The sequence below is a fragment of the Meles meles genome, chromosome 8, assembly GCF_922984935.1.
Source record: "Meles meles chromosome 8, mMelMel3.1 paternal haplotype, whole genome shotgun sequence".
Classification (NCBI taxonomy): domain Eukaryota; kingdom Metazoa; phylum Chordata; class Mammalia; order Carnivora; family Mustelidae; genus Meles; species Meles meles.
The window spans coordinates 60,342,467-60,365,392 of NC_060073.1; the positions used below are offsets into that span (position 1 = coordinate 60,342,467).

The 22,926-nt window shown below is 51.1% G+C and overlaps 1 protein-coding gene and 1 long non-coding RNA gene across 2 annotated transcripts in view; one reads left to right on the forward strand and one right to left on the reverse strand.

The window, feature by feature from the left end:
• The window catches only part of STARD10 (StAR related lipid transfer domain containing 10), a 23,398-nt gene extending 20,514 nt beyond the window's left edge, over positions 1-2,884 (reverse strand). The window contains exon 1 of the mRNA XM_046016443.1: positions 2,671-2,884. Within this exon, the coding sequence (XP_045872399.1) occupies positions 2,671-2,877 (207 nt within the window). The 5' untranslated portion in view covers positions 2,878-2,884. The remainder of the gene's footprint in view (positions 1-2,670) is intronic.
• On the forward strand, positions 2,864-14,009 carry LOC123949112. The gene is made up of 3 exons (XR_006820020.1): positions 2,864-2,999; positions 9,046-9,253; positions 10,149-14,009. It is a non-coding gene; the product is annotated as an uncharacterized LOC123949112 (long non-coding RNA).
• Positions 14,010-22,926: the final 8,917 nt, after the last annotated feature.

The following is a 22,926-nucleotide window of genomic DNA, read 5'->3' on the forward strand; positions in this document are numbered from 1 at the left end:
CCAGGGTGCAGACTGGCTTTCCCAGCTCAGGGGGAAGGCTCCCGACGGGCTGGGGCAGGATGGCAGAAGGGGCCAAAGCTCAACAAACAGCTGTGGGTGAGTCCCAGCCCCCTGGAGTGACCCCATCAGCCCTGGGACTCTGGCTTCAGACCTGCTGTGTGACCTTGGCAGGCCACCTCCCCTTTCCGGGCCTCCAGCTTTCTCATTTATCAAACAGGAATGGGATTATGAAAACACCGCAGTACTTCAAAGAGTTATTGATGGGGTCAAATGCTGTAATGTTGACTAACAGAGTGAGCCAAGTGGACAGCGCCAGGTGCTCTGGAGCCAGGCTGGCCTGGGTCCTACTTCCACCTCAGCTGCTCTGGGACCGAAAGCAAGTGACTCTTGGCCTCAGTTTCTTTGTAGGTTAGAGATAAGCCTGCCCAGGACTGGCCAGAGGGTAAAGTCAAAGGTGGAGAGAGACAGTCCCTGCTTGGCTCAGGGCAGGGGCTCCTGTCAGAAATGGGATTCACTGCGTGGAAACTGGGACTCCTGAAATCCTGAGGAGGGGGAGCTCAGAGACCTCTGCCCATCTACCAGAGCTCCACTGGGCTATGCTGAGGGGATCAGGAGTGGGGGCTGGGCCCTTGGGATACCCATAGCCAAGGACCCAGCCTCCATTGTGGGGAACAGAACAGAGAGAGCTAGGCCAGGAGGATGGAAATCTGGGTTCCAAGCCTGGCTCTTCTAAGACTTGGCTGTGTGACCCTGGGCTGGCCCCTGTCCTCTTCACAGGCCTCAGTGTTCTCAATTGCGCCCCAGTGAGGAGGGAGTATGAAACAGGGATGGCAAAGGGCCTTCTGGCCCCCTCCAAACTCTGCTCAGTCTGAGAGGGAAGGAGGATCCATGTCCTGCCTGGGTACCACAACACCCAGTTTTTCCAAGTCCCCTCCTCTCCCAAAGAATGCCATCTGACAAGTCGGATCTGACCACAAGGGGTCTCTTGTGGGAGTCTGGCCCCAAGACCCACCAGCTCCAGTCCTGTACTGGGCTGGGTTTATTCATTAACCAAACCAGATGGAGGAGGCAACTCGGCCCTATTGACACAGAGGGTGGGAGTATACTGGACTTAGTTCAGACCTTCTGCTTCTGGGAACCTTAAGCCTTTCCCAGGTCACAGTCTGGAAAAGAACCTTGTTCTCACAACAACCTTGCTCACCTGTCATTCAGTTTGTTCCTTCCTTCTTTCCATCCTTCTTTCAACCAACATCCCTGCTCTATCTAGGGACACAAAGAGAGATAGGATCTGTCCCTGTCCTCAGAGAGCAACAAGCTGGGACACATCAACTGCCCTCTGCTTCCCTGCTCCTCAGCATCAGACAGAGATCAGGTCCCCAGGAACCCCCTAGCCCAAGGGCCCTCAGACCTGGGCAGAGTCCCAGATGGAGAGACACACACACACAGACACCCAGAGAGAAAGAGATAGTCAGATAGCTGGGATCCAAATGGAGAGTCATGGTGGCGGGGAGGCAGAAAGGATGAGCTACTAGAAGGCCACATGGGACAGATGGACAGAGCTGTAAATGACGAAGATACAGTGAGGTAGAAAGGCATGGGGTCAGAGAGGGAAGGTCAGATATCTCCAACCCTGGAATGAAGTCAAGATGCTGCAGCTAAGTCTGAGAGTAGGTCCTGGGCAGAAGTGCCCTCTGAGTCCCCTGCCCTTCCCCTCCACCCCAAGAGGAATGCACTCCTCCGCACTGAGGAGGAGGGAAGCAGAAAGCAGAGAGCAAGGGAAAGGCAAGGGAGACGAAGGGCATAACCTATTGCCAAGAGCCCATCGAAGGGAGACCTGCCCCCCCTCGAAATGTGGCATAACAGTAATGCCTGATAGGTTGGGGGCAGGCGCTGAGGCCTCTAGACCACAGTCTTCACCAGCCTTTGCCCCGTCTCGTCCTGCAGGGGAGGTGGGCTCATGGGGTCCCAAACCTCAAGTCTGTCCTGCATGGAGGAAAGTCACAGGGCTGTGTGGAGTGGGGTTGCAGGCTCTGAGGGAGGCGATGTACCAGCATCTGCCTTGCACGTGCTGGCCTCCCTTTGACCCCTCCTCTGAGAGCCTGGCCCTGTGTAAAGCACGGACATCCGAGCCCTGACCTCAGGATTTGACAACTAGGATCCGGAGTCCCTGCAGAAGAGTCTGGGTGCAGCGGGGAAAAGAAGAGGGAAGAGCAGGGCATTAGGCAGGAAGGAAATCAGGTCCCTGGCGCCCAGAGCTGCAGAGAGTGGAGACAGAACCAGGACTTAGGGAGAGAAGGGCTCAGTCTCCCCACGTGGGATAACTCAAGTTGGGGACCCCGTGAAGTCTTACCAGGGCAGAGTGGTCCCAGAGGGAGACCACTCCCCCAGACAGGCCTGGCAGCAGCCCACCTCCCCAGGAGCAGGCACGTGCATGAAGAAGACTGGGCTCTGGCTGAGTGAAGCCAGAGTGAGACACACCCCCTCTCCCGGCCTCAGTTGGCCTCTGCGTGATGAGCCCTTGCCCAGCAAACTGTGCCTCCTCCTGGCGGGAGAATCCTTCTGAGGCCAGGTGCACAACCAGGTGTCTGTGGCCCTGCGGGGGAGTAAAAGACTCCCTGTCCCAGGTGGCAGGGCGCCCTGGAGGCTGCACGTGGGGCAGGCCAAGCCTACCTTGATCTTGTGCAGGGTCCGATCCATCTCCACAGCCTGCACCCACACAGACACGCCGGCCTTGCTGTAGGTCATATTCCAGCCCTCCTCGGCCTCACACTCCGACCGGAAGCTGCGGAAGTCCTGGTCGTCGGGCACCTGGACGCTATCGCGGCCCAGGACTGGCCGAGGCCCTTCGGGCTCTGTTGAGGCAGCGGACTTCTCCATGGGGAGGCCCAGGGCCCTGGTCCTAGTCCAGCTCTCCTGGGTCCTCCGCGGAGGCTCCGACAACGTCGACGCGGCTGCAGATGCTGACGCCACCTTCCTGGGACCTGCAGGACCGGTTTGAGGTCGGGAGTCAGTGCGCTGGGGGCGCGGGTGGGGCTGTCCGGGGTCCTGGGCGGATGGAGAGTTCCAGACTGGCAGGGACTGGCCCCCTAGTGAGCGCTCACCAGCACCGGGCAGTCACGGGGCCACCCCCAGAACCGACCCCAGACCTCCCTGGGGTCGGAGTGGGGACTGCGTATCGGGTGCTGGGGGTCCCGCGATACCTCTTCGGGGACCCAAGGGAGGCCAGGGCCCGAGGTGACGGACGGTCCGGCAGGGGCTCCGCGCAGCGCCGGCCGGACCCGCTCAACTAACTCGGCAGCGACGCCGGCGCTGGCTGCGCGCGGGGCGGGTGGTGGGGGCAGGGTAGGGCGCCCGCCCAGCCGGACGCTCACCTGTGCCCGCTGCTCCGCCGGGGCCCGCCGGGGCCCGCCGGGGCCGGGGGTGCGAGCGCCGCCGCCGCCGCCGCCGCCGCTGCCCGGGCGACAGGGGCCGCGCGGGGGCTCCGGGGGAGGAGCAATGGGTCCCGCCGCCCGGCCCCGCCCCGTGCCCCCCCCCGCCCCGCGCGCCCCCTCCCTTCCTCCCTCTGGCTCCGCTTGGGGGCTCCCGGGCTCAGCTCCCCGGGGCTTGGTATTTTCCAGGCTGCGGAGGTACAGCTGCCGGAGCTCGGAGCCCCGCCCCGCCCCGCCCCGCAGGGTCCTAGCGCCCGCCCCCGCCTGCCCCGGGAAGGGACTTGACCTGGAGGGAACTAGTCCTCAACCCTGGTTTGGGCACGGGGCAGGAAGGGGCCAAGTCAGAATGGACTCTGGGAGGAGGGGTCCTGAGGTGCTTGAAACGATTCTGGAAGTTAATTGGGAGCCCGTTCTCCATCCCCCTCCCATACGCACAGTTATACACCTCTGCAACAACCTACTTACACACAGGCACGCTGTCCCCAGAGATCCCAGAGACACCCCCACACGACACTCCAGAGACCCAAACATGGGCACACACCCCCGCCATAGTCGAAAGCAACTCGAGATGCTGAAGCTTACATCCCCCACCAACGACGAGGCACACCAAGCCTACACACTTCTAACCCAGTTCCCAGTGAGGTTCGCAAACCCAGGCGGAAGTTGATAGAACCCACTAGCCTCAAGGTTCCCAGACTGACCAGACTTGAGTAACATCTCTGAGTCTTACTCCAAAGTGAGAGCTTTAATCAGGGCCCCCTCCAGTCCAGGACTCTGGCCCACCACCACCCGTCCTGAGCACCCAAGCACCTGCCCGCACACCTCCCATGGACTAGACTAGGCTTTCAAGAGCATCCCCTGTCCTTCCCCAGGCAGAGCTGGCCAGAGCTCCAAAGCCAAGGCCGAGGGGTGTTACCTCCACCAGCACTCCAGCCATCCCTTCCAGCCTGGGAGGCTGCCATCTGCCACCTGGGTCCTAGTGCCAGCCCTGCCTACAACCACTCTGTGAACTGAGGCCAATAGTTCAACTCCTCCCAGGCCAGGCCAGAATGAGCATGGCAGATGGCCCAAGGCTGAGCATTCACTCACACCAGTGACTGGCCCTTGACCACCAATGGGCAGGGAGGGCCCATGGGAGTTCACCTGGATGGGCAGCTACTTGCCCAGGGTCCCAGAGCAAATACATAGTCATCCTACACAGCACCCACGTCTCAGCCTCCTCCCACCCCAGGGCTCCTTTCCCTGCTCTGGCGCCTCCATCCTCTCTGGGCCTTAGGTTCCCATCTGTAGAATGAAGGAATCAGAAAGTATAACCTCTTATCCTCACCATCCTAGAGTGCTGGTGTGGAATAGCTTTTCCTAAAGGTGCTAGAGAAAGATGAGTTGTCACAGTGCATTCACAGATAGAGGTGTTTCTTCCTACAGAGCTTAGGGCTTCAAGCCCTTTGTAAATCAGGCCTGATTTTACAAGCGCAGGAGGGTGAGCAGGGAGCTGTGATGGCAGGTGACCTCAAGGGGTATTCTGCAAAGTAAATCCTGTAAAAGGAGTTGCAGGTCCCCGTGAGGTGTGATCACCGTCAATCTCCAGTATGTGGGGGGCATAGTTAATCACCCCACCCTTTCTAACCCAAATTCTTTAAATATGTGGGAGTGGGCAGCAGAGGGCTGGCTCGAGGCTCAGGAAACCAAGCCTATGGTTCTCTACTATGTACCTCCTCTCTATCTACCCCAACAGGTCACTGTCCCTCCCCTGGCCTCAGTGTTTTTATCTGACAGCCTCACAGTCAAGCGGCTGGGAGACTCAAAAAAGGAATCCAGAGGGCCTACTTTGTGAGCTGTCACCTCTGGGATCTAAGAAAAAGAGATGGGAACAGTGGCCTGGTGGGTCCTGCATTCTTAGGGCCCCAGCAATATCTCAGCAGACAGCAAGTACCAGAGCAGTAAACCTTTCGCGCCCATTACCCAGTCTGGGGTAAAAGAGGTAAGGTGGGGTGACAGCAGTAAGGGGCAAACTAACAGAGAGCTGCCAGTCTGAGAGAGACATAAACTTGAGGTAGAGATGGCAGAAACCATCAATTAACCAAGAATGAATCTTCCTGGTCTTGGGTCAGAAGAAGTAAGTGGCCTGGTACCCCTGCTTCGATGGCCATGCCTTGGGCTCAACCCTGGGTCCCGGGTTCAGGCCAGGCTAGCTAGCCAGTGGATGGGCAGAATCACTCCCCATTCTACTCATCATTCATTTGTCCTTGCAAGCCCCCCATGTTCCCCCAAATTTAGGTATCTCTGGCTTAGGGGTTTATCACAGCCTCTGAAACATGACCGCCAAACACCCCTGAGCAAGAGAGAAGGACGCTGTCTGCTCAAGGACAGAAGAGTGAGCCCAGGCGGGTTGGGACAAGGACCTTGGAGAGGATCCTGGAGAGGAGTTCTAGAACTTGGTCACCCCTGCTTCCCATAGCCTGGCAGTGCAAAGGACCTGTGGACCTGAGTTCAAATCCAACTGTGTGACCAAGGGCAGGTGACAAGTCCCCTCTAAGCCTGTTTCTTCTTCTAAAATAAAAATACCTACTCTCTGAGAATTATTGCAATGAAGAGAGTTGTATGTGTGGCAGTTTCACCCCCAAATAGTCAGAAATATAACTGGGAGGGGAGGTAGAGAGAATATACTGTCCAAAAATGATATGTTTCCAACCAAAAGTGTTAAGGTAACATCTCATTACGATGGTGGTTAAGATTCTCGTGAAAGATTAAACAGTGGAAAGGTGGCAAGGCATGCCCCCTGCTTGGCCCCTTGCAGCCCCCTACCCCAATCATAGGGCCCCTCCACCGGAGGTAGATCCAGGTATTTCTTTGGGCCCCCATGGCACGGTCCAGGTCTGGCTCCTGTCTGAGTCCCAAGCCCCAGAACAGGGCATCACAGAGTCGGAGTCAGAGTGGGTGTGGAAGGCAGGAGCTTATATGAGAAGGAGAAGGTGCTTAGCAAACTGAGAGGCATCATGGGTATGTGAGGAGCACTGGGCAAGTGCTGGGCCTTCCACATGCCCCTCACAGAGAGAGCAGAACTGGAGATCCTCGGATTAATGCTACCTGCACTGTACAGATGGGGAGACAAAGGCCCAGCTAGCTCAGACAAAACAGAGGTAAAAACCTAGGTCTCCCAGCTCCCAACCCAAGGCTCCACCCCTGCTCCCCATTATATGCCACCCCTCTCACTCCCCTGGGGCTGGGGATGTGGGTTCAGTCACCAGCCTCTCTCTGTCTTAAGATTTGGCCTCTGCCCAGAGCCCCCACCCCCTCCAGTGTCCTGGCCAATGAGGGCCACCAAGTCTTGACTTGCTCCTGGGTGTTCCCTCCTACTCACCATCTAGTCAGACAGACGGATGGCTGCCCCGATCTCCCCTCTGGGAGATTAGGAGAAGGGCCCCCCCCCCCCCGCCCCTTTTCCCCCCACCCCCTCCTCAGGGGTAACCTGGCCTGCCAGTTTGGGTGGAGAAATTCCCAGGTTGCCTACGGCAACGAGGCAATGTCCTAGGGGTACTGTTCTAGAAGATCAGGCAGTGACCTGTGTGATGTCACCAGGAAGCAACAGAGTTGAGAGGTGGCTCCAGAGGCCCCTCTGGAAGGGCCCAGGACAGAGCACTCTGAGGACCCCAGGGTTGGCTTGGCCTTGAGAGGCATGTGCCCTTTACAGTCTGATGGCAGGTGGCCATAGGCTCTGCAACCCAGTCCCACGTGGAGCCGGATCTAAGTGTTTGCCCAGGGTGGGTCCCTACCCCTGCTGGGCCTCGCTGAGCAAACAGCCCAAACCCAGAGAGCCTACAGTTACCCACATCCTGTCCTCTCTTGGTGACACTGTCATAGCCACAGACCCTTACACTGGTGTCCTGTCACAGTCCCACACAGCCACATGCCCCCTCAGTCTCCTGCATGGCCAGCCCCACCCAGCTACATGGGCTTGGGCACACCAGGTCACCCAGAGCACCCAAGGAGTGTTGCCAGATAAAACACAGGACACCGAGTGAAATCTGATTTCCAGGTTGGCAAAGAAACCTTTTTCGTATAAGTATGCTCCCGATACTGGCTACATCTGGCAACCTGTCACCCACAGCACAAATCCTCGGAGCTCTGCCCGCTGGCACGTCAGTCCTCTCCAGACCTCAATACCCAGACAGCACCCAGGAGTCGCAGCTGTTATGTGTGCACACCTGTGTGCGTGCACACACACACACAGTCCCCTCACAGCCCCTCTGTGAGGAGGTGCTGGGCCAGAGTAAGAACATTCATACTCATGTTGTCTGACTTTTACAGCAACTTGAGGAGGAAGGTCAGGCAGGGATCATTAGCCCCATTGGACAGTTGAGGAAAATAAGGCCCAGCAAGAAACAGAACCCACCCTTGGTGTCCCTGTGGTGGTCCCCTGGGTGTGGGGCAGGAGGGGTGTGGGGGAAGTTTTGTGGGCCAGGCTGTGTCCTTGGGCAGGTCCCAGTTCCCGGAGCAGGCCTGACAGAGGAGCCTCTCCCCTCAGGAAGAGCAATAGCCCCTCCCACTAGCCAAAGGGTGATCCGAAGTGCTCCCCAGAGGCCCTCTCATCCCAGGGGTGGAAACTTGCCTGAGTCAGGGTGCTGTGGGCCCAGCTTTGAGATTAAAAAATAAGAAACCAGGGGCGCCTGAGTGGCTCAGTGGGTTAAAGCCTCTGCCTTCAGCTTGGGTCATGATCCCAGGGTCCTGGGATAGAGCTCCGCATCGGGCTCTCCGCTCAGCAGGGAGCCTGCTTCCTCCTCCGTCTCTGCCTGCCTCTCTGCCTCCTTGTCTGTCAAATAAGTAAATAAAATCTTTAAAAAAAAAAAAAACCCAAAAGAAGGAAATTGTGTGGGCTGCCAGAAAAGGGGCACTCATGCCTGTGCTGGGTTTCTTGCCTGGGTAGAAAAGCCAGAAACTTTGTCCTTCCTGAGGACATGCAAGGACGCCTCTACCTGCACTGCTAGTGGCCTGAGCACAGCGCCTCGGGGAGGGCCGAGGATCAGGCAGATGGATCAGGAGCCTCTGACAGGAAATTCCAGGGCATTTGGAAGGCTGCATCGACCCAGCAGTCGAACTGGATTCCTAGAGCGGCAGAGCTGGATTGACAACATCAGCAGGGCAGACCCAAGGGGGCAAGGCCATCCGGGTCTGGGGCCCTCCCATGGAGGGAGTCCTCATGGTTCTGCTTCAGACTCTACCTACCCTGAGCACCTTTCTAGGCCTGTTATCCTGTCAAGCAGTGGCGTTCAAGATTCCACCCGCCAGGCTGAGGCGGGCCTGGTGCTCTGTACATTTTGAGGTCCCGCATGGTGTGGGGATCTTGCTAGGCTTCTCCTTCCCCCAAACCTGGGGGTACCCTGGGCAGCAAGACCCTGCAGGCCCAGAGCACAGCTCCCAGAGCTCCAGGATGCAGGGACTGAAGGGTGTGGAGGGAGGATGGGAGCGAAGGCCAGGCGGACGCTGTGACATACACCTGCTCAGCCCTCCGGCCTGATGGCTAAGCGCTGGAGCCGGGGAGCCAGGGAGCCGGGCTGTCTGGCTTAGAACTTTTTACTGTGTGATGGAGAACAAGTTACTGAAGCTCTCTGTGTCTCAGTTCTTCCAGTGCCTGGCAAGCAATGAGTGTTCAATAAAGGCCACAGCTCCTGAGCCCCCTTCCCCTGAGGTCTGACATCTGTCTCCAAGGATGGCCTCTCTCCTGCATCTTTGTTCCCTGACCTGGAGGTAGGACCTTTCTCTTCCAATGTGGAGAAAAGAAGCCGCCTGGGTTCATCTGGAGCCTGGAGGTAGAGAATCAAGCAGAGGTGAGCCCTAGGACATTCTGTCCCCCTTCCTCATTCCCCTTTCCCAAACAGCTGCCAAAGGCCTGGATGGGTCCCCTTTGGGAGGCCTTCACTCGGGGACATTAGCTCCTTGTCCCCACAGATGTCCCCCCTCCCCTGCCACCAGTGTCTGACAGCTGGATGCATGGGGACTGTGGCCGTGACCAGCCAGTGGGCAGGACAGAACTGATATGTTCACGTGCCAGGGCTGGTTCCCAGGACCAGAGGAAGGGCTGGTGTGGGGAAGGCACACTAGGGACTCTGTCTGAGGATGGGGCTAAAGGCTCTGCCCCGGCTCAGTGTTCATTCTGGGGTCCAAATGCATATGTGGTCCAGGCCTGGGACAGGCTCAGCTTTCACGAGGCACATGTTCAAGAACTTGGGGCTGGTCTGTCAGGAATATGTAGGTGAGGATCTGCCGAACGAGGAGGCATGAGTCGCCTACACGGGGTTGGCTGGTAGCTCTCTCGGGATCTGAGCTCCCACTCTGGGAAAGTGAAAACCCTAGGTCCTTTTGATTGAAGGTGCTGTTTCAATACACTCACACAAAGGAAGTCAAGTCAGGGGATGAATTACTTCCAGATCCCAGAACAGGCTCAAGGAGCCAGGGAAAGGGCAGTCCTCCAGCTGGGTCCTCAGCCAGCAGGGGACAGAGAGCAGGGCCACAAGCCCCGATACCTTATAAGGAGGTCAGGGTAGAGATCACTAGATTTTCACAGGCAGCTCTGAGTGGTCATTTGAAGTGACCAGGAGGAGCCGGACAGGAATTTGTGGTGGGAATCCTCATCTAAATGTCCAGACTCTGGGTGTGAGCAGGGTTGTGAATACTTGTAAAACGCCTAAGCAGCAACTCAAAATGTCTCTTTTCTCATTACAGGGCAAGGCTCTGTGGACAGCTTCCGCCAGCCCCTGCCCCCTGCCCTGAGGTCCTGGTGTCCCGGCTCTGCGGGCATCTCCACGGTGCTCTCCCCTGGGGGAGGTTGCCTCCTTCAGCACCTTCTAAATTTAGGGCTGGGCTCTGTGACTCATTCCTGAATCTGCTTTGCTCCCCTCCTCCAGGAGTGTGCTCCCACGGTATTTTTATCCTCTGCTGCCTCAGACCGATTAATAAGGCCCTGGAATTCTGCAGCAGCCACCACACCAGGAAGAGCTGCCCCAGGGCACCTGTCCCAGGTCAGTTCTGGGCCGGTCTCTGACCAGGTCCTCTACTCTGCCTCCCCTTACCTCTCCTAGCACCCACCTCCCCCCTGCCACTCCCCAGTCAGGGCCCCCCTAGGTGGCAGCACCGGGGCTGATCCAAGCAGGGCTGAGGGGGCGCTGGGAGGGAGCAATGGAACCATGCCCTGCCCTCTCCAAATTGGTTGCCAGGCAGAGAGCCCTGACCTAATGTCAGGAGACCTGAATTTCGGTCCAGACTCACTCCTAACTCACTGTGGGAGTTCTTGGTCTCTCTGGGTTTTTCTCTCCTCCTCTGTACATAGGGGGTTTGAAGGAGACCTCCATTATGGAGGCTTGGACCAGGGTTGAAATTACCATTGGGCCAGACCTCTGCCGTATAACAGGGTGGGCTGGGGGCAGGGTACCTGATGCCAGGCCCACCTGGGTCCCTCCCTGCCCTCTAGTCCTTGCTTTGATGGGGGTGAGGGCAAGCCCCTACTATTAGCATTTTTGGACTTCTGCCTTGCAGGGAGGAAAGACTGTGCATGACCCCAAACCCTGATGGGATTAAAGACCCCAGTCAGTTCTCAGTCTGACTGCCCAGGGCTGTAACACGCGGCTTCATTCTGGACCTCAGGTTGTAGGGAAGGGAATCGTGTTGCATGTGGAGGTGTAAACACTCTTTGAGGCACTTGTTCCTTGCCAGGTCTCCAGGGCTAGAGGAGGAAATGGGGATGTGGGTCCCCATCACCCCCCACCACCTCCTGATTTCCAGAAACACAGGCTCCCAGGGCACAGAGGGAAAGTATCCAGGAGCTCAGCCGACCTGGGGCTGCAGCATCTCTCCCCCTGCCTGGCTCTAGTAGAACCCAGCTTCAACCTGTGTTCATGAGTAACGACCGTAGCTAATGTTTACCCCATGCCTTGTGCTGTTCTCAGTGTTTAACAGCTCCTAACTCAATTAATTCATAGTTACACCCCAGATAGGTCTTACTACTGCCACTTTACAGATGACTTGAGGCTCAGAGAGGTTGTGACTCACCCAGGGTAACAGCATTAAGTCACAAACAGGGCTGATTAAAAGCCAAGTCCAATGGCAATCCTGGCTCCTATCTGCTACTCCAAGGTAGCTGTTCTCAGAGTATACATCAGACACTCGATAAATGTTTGATGAAGATGTTTGATCACTGCCATGTAATGGAAAGATCCCTATCCTAAATTGGTTCTACCCCAACTCCTTGTGTGTTCTTAATGGAGTCCTTTCCTCTGTAGCCTGTATTCCCTGCTGAAAACAGGTAAGTGTTAAAGACCCAGGGAACTAGATACTTGGAACTGAGAAGAATCTTAGATTTCCAGTTCTACAGACATTTGCCTTGCATGACTTGCCTGAGAAGTCTCCATCTGCAACCAGAATTCAGGGTCCCCCAGACTCCCCCCACCACCTAATCCCCAGAACCTCTAAGGGCAAGTCTTCCAGAGAGAACCAGCTGGGTACTGCTCAGCTCCACCACTGCAAGGGACAGAGAAAAGTTCACTTCTCTGGTGGGCAGCTGCCTGATCCTGGGGGGTGGGATGCTGTGCCTGTGGTACCACTTGACTGCTTCACCTGGCCAGGAGAATGGCTCCTACAGCCTCAGCAAGATGAGCATCTCTTTCTCTCCTCATCATCAGTCCAGTCTATATACTACCTCCAGCTGTCACTGGCCACAACTGGCCACCTGAGTGTCCATGTCCTCCCAGGCTCTGAAACAATGCCCCACGTCTTCCCACTCCTTCCCATTCAGGGTCCATCCCCTTAGCACTACCCCTCTTCTGTCACACCTGGGCTTCTTCCCTTGCTTGGACCACGGTCCTGAGAAGCAGAGTCTGTACGGCTCCAGCAACACTGTTCTTTCTCCAGCATTCTCCAGATCCTCTTTAGCTTCCTGCCTCAGGTAGCCATCTCAAGAGAGCAGGGCCCTCCTTCATTAGGGCCAAATTGGGTAGGAGAAGGACTGGGAATAGGGACTTCCCCAGGCTCTCAGAGTGAAGTCAATCTCTGAGCCTGTATTCAACAAAGACACTGATCTTTGGGGCACAGGGACGGGCCCCCAGCTCAGTGGCGGTAGGGCTGGGCTTCAGCCCTTTCTCACAGACTGTTGATACATGCAGCAAGCTCCTGCCCCTTTTGGGTCTCTCAGTTTTGCAATTTGTAGAATGAGGAAATGGGCCCCTCAATCTGCAACCACCTGACTATAATATTTTGCCTTTATAGACTGCTTGGGAATTAAGTTTCACTCCTGGATCTCATTGGATCCTCCCAAGAACCTCTTTCCATTTACAAACTAGAAGGCTTAGGTTCCCAAGGGTACAGAATTGCCCAAGGTCACACAGCAAGTGAGAGGCAGAGCCTAGGCTAGGGCCTGTGATTCCTGAACTGTCTCTGGTCCTTCACACTGTATTATGTATGCTAGGACTCTGGTTGTGTGACTTTCTCTACCCGTTGCCCCATTTGTAAAAAACCTGCTGTGAAATAAGGATATATGATGTAAAATTAAATAACATTACACCAAAAACGAAACAAACCCAAACCCCAAAACCTATCATCCTGCTATGACAATCAAATTAAGAGAGGCAATGAAGGGGTCTGTGCTTTACAAACCATAAGAAAAAGGGCAACAGAAAAAACCAAGACCTTCACGCTATTTACTTTACTGTTATCTTCGCTAAGGCGCCCCCAAGTGTTGATCCCGAGAAGCTCCGTTAGCGCAGGCGCTCTTCGGTGTTTACTGAGGCCGCGAGGTCCCGCGTTTGCGCGTGCGTGTGCGCTTGCCGCCAGGGGCCGCCCAATGGCCCTCAGGCTGCTACCAGTTGGACGCTGCCTCCCGGTCCCTTGGTGCTTGTGGCGGCTCAGTCACCACGGCGCCCTGGCGCCCCCATCGGCTCCACTTTGGCTGAGGCAACGTCACAGCCGCAGAGCGGCGGCGATCTGAGGAGCGGCAGGAAGAGACCCTGCACAGCTGATATCCTTTCTTCCCTGGGGACTCCAGCATCTCAGCCCCCGCTCCACTAAACCCTGGGTTTCCATCCCGTTACCCGCTCATGGCTGACTGGACGGGACCGCAGTGACCCCCGCACTGCCTTATGGGAGCCTTAGTTCAAGCCTAGCACCTTTCCGGAGTTGGAACGCTTTAAAAACTACATTTCCCAGAAGCCGAAGAGAAAGAGACGCTGAAGCCCGCCGGGGCACGTTGGGAGATGGAGTTTGGGGCCATAGTGAGTTTGCCCGGGCAGGAAAAGGCAGTGAAGCCGCGGAACCCAGCGCTCTGATCCGGGGCTTGTGGGCTGGAGGCACGCAGGAGCCACGCAGTAGCTGTTACAGGAAAATAGTGCTGTTAGGGCTGAGTTTTAGGAAGAACACCGCTCGCTTATGTTTGCACCTCACCCCCATCACTCCTTGAAGACTGCCCTCGCAGGGATCACCCTCGCTGGGACTCCCATTTCTCTTACTGCTGTTCAGTGAACCTTTTGTGGTGATGGAAATGTTTTATATCTGCGCTAATATGGGAGCCACTAGTTTGTGGCCACCGAACACTTGACATTTGGCTAAGTGCCATGGAGGAATAAAAATTTTAATTTAATTTTAAAAATATTTTAAGTTTAATATAATTAATCACTTCTTTAAAAACAAAAGATTTTATTTTTAGGGGAGCCTGGGTGGCTCAGTGGGTTGAGCCTCAGACTCTTGACTTTTGGCTCAGGTTATGATCTCAGGGTGGTGAGATAGGGCCCCCCCCCCTTGGCCCATCTCAGCAGGAGTCTGCTTGAGATTCTCTTCCTCTTCCTCTGCTCCTCCCCCACCCTTTAAAATAAATAAATCTTTAAAACATTTTATTTTTAAGTAATTTCTACACTGAAGGTAGGGCTCAACTCACAACCCAGAGATCAAGAGTCACATGTTCTACAACTGAGCCAGCCAGGCTTCCCTATTTTTGTTGTTGTTGTTAAGTAATCTCTTTATCTAAGGTGGAGCTCAAATTCATGGCCAGATCAAGAGTTGGATGCACCACAGACTGAGCCAGCCAGGCATCCCTGTAATTATCACTTTATTATTTTTTTAGTTTCATTTTTTAAAAAAGATTTTACTTGACAGAGAGAGAGTGTGCGTGGTCATACAAGCAGGGGAAGAGGCAGGCAGAGAGAGAGGGAGAAGCAGGTTCCCCACAGAACAGGGCACCTGATGGGGCTGGATCTCAGGACCCTGGGATCATGACCTCAGCTGAAAGCCCACGCTTAACTGATCCACCAAGGCACCCCTGTAATTATCACTTCAAATTAAAATCTAAATCACCTAGTTGCTAGTGTATTGGAGAGCACAATAAACTATACCTCCTTAGTAGCGTTCAACACCAGTAATCACCCTCATGCTTTGTCAGACTTACACTTTGGTTTTCTTCCTGCCTACTCACTCTTCTGTCTTTACAGATTCCTCTTCTATTGTTTGTCTCTTGAAAACCTAAACATTAATTCGGACTGTAAAAATCTGCCCTGCTATTTATCAGGCCGGAATAACAGACACGGATAAGCCAGCTGCAAAGTTAACAGGATATACTATTTTCCCTAGGACATAGAGCAGCTATAAAATATCATAACAACTCCCTCCTTTGAGTAACTACCTCTTTCTTACTCACTGAGCAGCTTAATTTTCTAAAAGACTATCAGAAACTTTGCTGCTTAAAATTATATAAGTAAGAGAGAAACTTTTGCCTGGAGTATCTAACTCTCTAAATGGACAAGATTTACAGCCCAGATACAGAGATTCAGATAAGGGATTTCTGAACATAATATATCACATCTTTTTAGTATTTTTTTTTTTAATATTTTATTTGTTTATTTGACAGAGAGAGATCACAAGTAGATAGAGAGGCAGGCAGAGAGAGAGAGAGGGAAGCAGGTTCCCCGCTGAGCAGAGAGCCCGATGCGGGACTCGATCCCAGGACCCTGAGATCATGACCTGAGCCGAAGGCAGCGGCTTAAACCACTGAGCCACCCAGGCGCCCAATATATCACATCTTTTTAAACTTGCTTGTTTCTATGGAAACAGGCCCCTGGCTCCACCTAGCAGTGGAGTTGGCTCCTTTGCACATAGCCCTCTTTTGCTTTGAGCCATCAAAATATTGCTTCATTTAAGTTTCACCTGATGCTCCTCTCTCTCAATTCCTGTGATGACTCTTTTGTGTTCGGTGGGACACCCCATGGTTCCTCTGGTGTATTGTCTTGGCTTCATTGGACTATGGATTCGTCCCTGATGCTGGTCTTCAGCTGACTGGGCTTCAGCTGACTGGTCTCTCAGTTTCTGTAACAAGCCCTCTCTTCACCTTGCATACTCTTTGGATGACCTCATTCACTTCCACCCAAAAGCTGATGACTCCACCCCACCACCAATCTCCAGCTCAGGCCTTTCTCCTGCTTCCGAGACATCTCCTACTGGTTGTTGTTGTGGTTTGTTTGTTTTTGTTTTGTTTTTTTGAAACCACTCTTCACTGCTGTGTTCAAGTAAGAACTAGGTTCTGAATATCTCTGACCGTTAGATGGGTGGGGACCCTCCTCACCTGGGTCAGGTACCTCTTTACCCACTAACCTCAAAACTGCATCACACTGAATGAGCTGCATTTCACATAGGTCAGCATCCTAAAACCTTTTAAAGTTGGGAGGAATGGAGGGAGGGGCAGGTAGAAACTGGGCCCAAAGTACTCTGTCCTTGTCCCTCATCCTTCAATGAAGGGTGGGGCCTCAATGAGGAGGGTGCAGAGGAGATCCCAACTGTCTTCCCAACTGTCTCCTCCTTCTCCTCTTCCTTATGGTCCCCTCCCCATGAAGCATTTCCAGTTGGTGTCTCCACCCTTTCCAGTACCTAGTCCCTTTAGTACCTTGGGAATTTCACAGCCACCTGCCTTTCTGGAGCCTGACAGCCTTCTCCTTGTGCCAGCTTGCTAAGGGGCAAGATGGGGCCTGCCTGCTGCCGGAAGGGAAGGTGAGTACTGTGGAAGCTTCTGTAGGGCTGTGCCTGGATTTTTCCTTGACCACATCTGAAATCAAACATACTTAACATCTTGAGGATTGGACTTCCTTGTGAACGACCCTCTGACCACTTCCGCCATATTTCATCTACCAAAGAAGTTTGTATTCCTCTCATTCACGTAACTTTCACCTGACTTTGCAGAACAAAGTGGTCACCTTCTCCTTTCCTGCCCATTTCAAAGCATTGTGCACACTAGCTCACACTGAATGATGCCCAAATTACAACCCTGGAAGTATGATCACTTTTGAACTTGGTCTCTTAACTTTTGCTAGACTACAGAAGGGACAGCCTCAAGCTCCAAAGGATCGCTGCACAGTCCTACCATAGTATTTTTTTTTTTAAGATTTTATTTATTTGACAGACAGAGATCACAAGTAGGCAGAGAGGCAGGCAGAGAGAGAGAGAGCGAGGAGGAAGCAGGTTCCCTGCTGAGCAGAGAGCCCTATGTGGGGCTTGATCCCAGGACCCTGGGATCATGACCTGAGCCGAAGGCAGAAGCTTTAACCCACTGAGCCACCCAGGCGCCCCTTACCACAGTATTTTGAAGTAGCCCTCTAATACTTCACTTCAGGGGTGCCTGAGTAGCTCAGTCGGTTATGCGTTTGCCTTTGATTCAGATCAAGATCCCACAGTCCTGGGATTGAGCCCTGCATTGGGGGTCTCTGCTCAGTGGGGAGCCTCCTTCTCCCTCTGCTGGCCTGCAACCCCCTGCTTGTGTTCTCTGTCTCAAATAAATAAAAACTTAAAAAAAAAAACCAACCTAACTTTAAGCAAAATCCTTTAGCTGTACTTTTAAGGTTTTTAAGAATACATGTATAGGGGGGCATCTGGGTGGCTCTGTGGGTTGGGCCTCTGCCTTTGGCTCAGGTCATGGTCTCGGGGTCCTGGGGTAGAGCCCTGCATTGGGCTCTCTGCTAAGCAGGGAGCTGCTTCCCCCTCTTTCTCTGTCTGCCTCTCTGCCTACTTGTGATCTCTCTCTCTGTCAAATAAATAAATAAAATCTTAAAAAAAAAGAATACGTGTATCGTCACCAGCTTAAAAAACAAATAAACAAAAATCCAAACAGCATACTTGTAGAATGTAATACTCAAACTCTTAGTGCTTCCTTACGGTTTCTAGCAGGATTTATTGTTACTATTATTGGGGTTTTTTGGAAAGGGTTGGGAGGGTCTTTTATTTTTGCTTTGAAATAAAGAAGTGAAGTTTTTTTCTTAAAAGATTTTATTTTTTTGACAGAGATCACAAGTAGGCAGAGAAGAAGGCAGAGAGAGAGGAAGGGAAGCAGGCTCTCTGCTGGGCAGAGAGCCCAATTCGGGGCTCGATCCTGGGACCCTGGGATCATGACCCGAGCCAAAGGCAGAAGCTTTAACCCACTGAGCCACCCAGGCGCCTCAAGAAGTGAAGCTTTTAAATAATAAAAAAAAGAAAGCCCAAATCACTACACGTTTGGTGAGTGTAGCTTCAGTTCATGTCATCCCAAACTCTTGTCTTCCCTGTGAAGCAATAAACAGTGTGTGTATGTGGTGTGTAGGGAAGGTCAGGGGCCCCAGAACCCCACTAGCTATAGATGAACTCACTCCGTTCAAACCCTAAGTGTCTGGACCATTTCACATACACTGCAGTGCAGCTGCTGGGTCCAAGGGGATGCATGTGTGTTATATGGCCCGGGTGCTCTCCCAAGAGGTTAGACCTATCTACACTCCCACCAGAGGAATGATGGTTCCATTTCCCACGCCTTTACCAACTCTGAGTATTAACTGCTTTTTAAAAAAAGATTTATTTATTTATTTCAGAAAGAGAGAGTGAGTCAGGAGAGGAGCAGAGGGAGAGAATTTTCAAGAAGATTCCCTGCTGAGCATGGGCTTGATTTCACGACCCTGAGATCATGACCTGAGCCAAAACCAAGAGGGTGTGATACTTAACCAACTGAGCTATCAGGTGCCCCAAGTGTTAGTTCTTTATATATTCCGGATACCAAACCCTTATGAGATATATATTTGCAAATATTCTGTCGGATGTCTTCTCATTTTCTTGATAGTCTCCTTTGATGCACAAAAGTTCTTAATTGTGATGAAGGCCAATCTATGTCTTCCTGTGTTGCCTGTGCTTTTGATATCATAACCATAAAATCATAGTCATGAAGATTTCGCTCAGTGCTTCTTCAAAGAGTTTTGTAGTTTTAGCTCCTAAGCTCAGGTCTTTGATCCACTTTGAATTAATTTTTGAACACGGTGTGAAGTAAGGGTCCAACTTTATTCTTTTGCATATGGAAATCCAGTTGTTCCGACACCATTTGTACAAGAAACAATTCTTTCCCCATTGAATGAACTTGGCATCCTTGTCAAAAATCAATTGGCCAGGGGCGCCTGGGTGGCTCAGTGGATTAAGCCGCTGCCTTTGGCTCAGGTCATGATCTCAGGGTCCTGGGATCGAGCCCCGCATCAGGCTCTCTGCTCCACGGGGAGCCTGCTTCCTCCTCTCTCTCTGCCTGCCTCTCTGCCTACTTGTGATCTCTCTCTCTGTCAAATAAATAAATAAAATCTTTAAAAAAAAAAAAATCAATTGGCCAGGGCACCTGGGTGGCTCAGATTGTTAAGCATCTGCCTTCAGCTCAGGTCATGATCCCAGAGTCCTGGGATTGAGCCCCATGTTGGGCTCCCTGCTTAGCCTAGAGCCTGCTTCTCTCTCTGCCTCTGCCCCTTTCCCTGGCTCATGCTCTCTCTCTCGCGCGCTCAAATAAATAAAAAAAAATTTTTTTTTTAATCAACTGGCCATAGGTATATGGGTTTATTTCTGGATCTCAACTCTAATCTAGTGATCAATATGTCTATCCTTTGCCAATTCCACACTGTTTTAACTATTGTAGCTTTGTAGTACATTTTGAAGTGTGAAGTCCTCCAACTCTGTCCTTTTTCAAGATTGCTTTGACTATTCAGGATGTCTTATGATTCTATACAAATCTGAGGACTGGCATTTCCAATTCTGCAAGAAAGTCTCTTGGAATTTTAATAGGGTATGGTGTCTTTCCTTTTTTAGAGATTTTGTTTATTTATTTGTCAGAGAGAGAGAAATGGAGAGCAAGCACAAGCAGGGGGAGCGGCAGGCAGAGGGAGAAGGAGGCTCCCCCCAAGCAAGGAGTCCAACATGGGACTTGATCTCAGGACCCTGGGATCACAACCTGAGCCAAAGGTATATGCTTAACCAACTGAGCTACCCAGGCATCCCAGGGCATGTGTCTTTTATTCATAAATTTTACATTTTGATATGTTTAAAATATCTACTTTTTGTCATAATTTTTAGGTTTTGGTGTTGCTTAGGCAAGTCTTCCCTATCCCAAGTTTATAGATAAATTACCCTAATTGTTTCTAATATATTTATCATTTGTATGTGTATAAGTCATAATATAGTATCTATTTGGAATTTACTCTTTGCATATGGTGTGAAGTAAGGAATCTCACTGTGTATTTTTATCTAACTGGATAAATAATTGTTCTTACATAAATTACTGACTAGGCCCCTCTTTCCATTTATTTGAAATTCCACCTTCATCACATATTAAATCCCTACAAGGGAGGATCTATTTCTGGTCTCTATTCTGTTATTAATCTTGCCTATTTCTGAGCCAACAGCACACCATTTTCATTATAATAGCTTTCCCCATTCTTAAAATATTTTTTCCTCAGGTATTCTCTTTTTAGATGAGTGTCAGAGACAACTTGTCAAGTTCTATAAAAAAGGTATGCAATTGGGATTTCAGTTGGAAAATGATGAATTTATTATTTGTGTAAATTATATTTTTATTTTTAGTCTTCCCAACATGAAACATTTTGTGTAGTTTCTTTCTTTCAGTTATTCTTTTATGTCCTTCACTTAATTTAATTGGTTACATTAGGATACATTAAGTACACAACTGATAAAAGCATTCAAATTAGGGGTACCGGCGTGCCTCAGTGGGTAAAATCCTCTGCCTTTGGCTCAGGTCATGATCCCAGGGTCCTGGTATCGAGCCCCGCATCGGGCTCTCTGCTTGGCAGGGAGCCTGCTTCCTCCTCTCTCTCTGCCTGCCTCTCTGCCTACTTGTGATCTCTCTCTTCAAATAAATAAATAAAATCTTTAAAAAATTTCAAATTAAATTTTGTTGTTCATTCGCAGCTTGTAAATTTTTTTTCAAGATTTATTTTTATTTGAGAGAGAGAGAGCAGGGGCAGAAGGAGAGGAACAGGGGAAGCAGACTCCCCTTTGAGTGTGGAGCCCAACATGGGGCTCGATACCATTACCCTGAGATCAGAACCCTGAGGTTACGACCCTGAGATCATGACCAAGCCAAAACCATGAGCTGGACACTTAACTGACTGAGCCACCCAAGTGCCCCCGCAGTTTGTAAAAGGATCATGAGCGCTACTAAGAAATAGATGTATTAAATAATAGAGAAACAAAATACCATAGAACAGCCTGTCCCATCCTGACCGATATGATGGTGTGAGGCAAAAAGTCTCACGCTTGTACTATTTAAATCTTTGGCTGTGTGCACTATTTTTCAATTAGATATGGCTACCATTTGGGTTTTTTATTTTCAATTAATTATGATTTTATAAAGATTTTATTTATTTATTTGTCAGAGAGAGAGAAAGAGAGAGAACACAAACAGGGGAGTGACAGAGGGATAAACAGGCTCCCTGAAGAGCAAGGAGCCTGATGCAGAACTCAATCCCAGGACCCAGGGATCATGACCTGAGTCAAAGGCAGACGCTTCACTGACTGAGCCACCCAGATGTTCCCTACTATTATTTTTTTAAGTGGGCTCCATGCCCAGTATGAAGCCCAATACAGGGCTTGAACCCACTAACCTGAGATCAAGATTGGAGCTGAGATCAAGAGTCAGACGCTTAACTGACTGAGCCATCAGGCACCCGATATAGCCACAATTTTAAATTCACAACCTCTAAGCATTGGGCCATTAAAATTGGTTTTGTATAGTTTTGATGCCACAGCAACAGTAATAAATATTTATGGAACACCTTCTCAGTTGGTGCCAGGTCCTCTTCTAGGGCTGAAAGTGCCAGGATCAAAGCTGACTTGGTCCTGGCTCTCCTGAATCTTCCAGACAGGCTGGAAAGACAGATCAAAAACAACTGAACAAGCACAGAAAAATGATCCTCTCTGGGAGTGATAAGTGCTCTGAAAGGTAGATGATGTTGTAGACATTGATTGGAATAAAGCCTATTTCAGACTGGATGAACAGGGGTAAAAAGGGGCTGTGTCAACTCTTAAAATATCTGAAGGAAGAGCACCAGGAATAGAGAATATCCCAGGCAAAGGTGCCAACGTGGAATGAGTTAGGCAGTTATTCAGTGTTGTGAATAAGGCTTTGTTCACAGGGTAGAAAGAGATAATAAGGTCAGAGATGTGAGTGGGACCTTGTAGGCCATGACAAAGGATCTGAGATTTGTTTTGAATATGCTGGATGGAATATGCTGGAAAACCTTTTAGAGGGTTTTAAAGAAGAGTGACATGAGCTGATTTAGGTTTTTAAACAATCACTCTGGCTGCTGGGAGACCCCTAATCCAGGTGTAAGTTATAAATCACAGCTGACCCCTGAACAACATGGGGGTTAAGTGCACCGACCCCTGCACAGCAAAAAAGCCACATATAATTTTTCACTCTCCTAAAACTTAACAATTAATAGTATACTGTTGACCAATAACACGAACAGTTGATTAACACATATTTTGTATATGTATTTTATACTGTATTCTAATAATAGAGTAAGAGAAAAGAACATGTTATTAAGAAAATCAGGAAAAGAAAATATATTTACAGTGATGTGGGGCCATGAGCGGATGGTAAAGAAAGAATTTTTGAGATTTTTTGGTGTAAAAAGGTTATTATAGCCTAGGAACAGGACCTGTGGGCAGAAAGAGCTGCACTTGTGTTTGTGGGGAGTTACTGATTAAACTCTTTAGTTAGTGGAGGTTAGAGCAAAAGTGTAAGGAATTTGGAAGCAAGGCCTTCCAGAGGCTTGGGTGGCTAGCTGTTGCTAAGATAAGATTAGTTACCCCCTTCTAGCAAACATTAGTCTTGACACCCTTCAGTTGTATACTAGTGGGCCATATGCTTGGAAGGTAATTGCTAACATATATCTTTGGGGGGTGTTTATGGCTGTCAGAGGGAAGTAACAATGACAAGAGCAAAGCTACTTTACTCTTTACTTTACTTTACATTAAAGAAAGTCCTTGAAGGGAGCTGTAGGATTGTTACAATCTGTGTCTCAGGAATTCTGCCTGGAGACTCCACAGTAGCCAAGTCACCACAAAGCCTGGCCTTTCTTTTTCTCTCATCATACAGTACCATATATATTGAAAAAAATCCATAGAGAAGTGGATCTGCGCAGTTCAAACCCACGTTGTTCAAGAGCCAACTACATATTCTAAATCA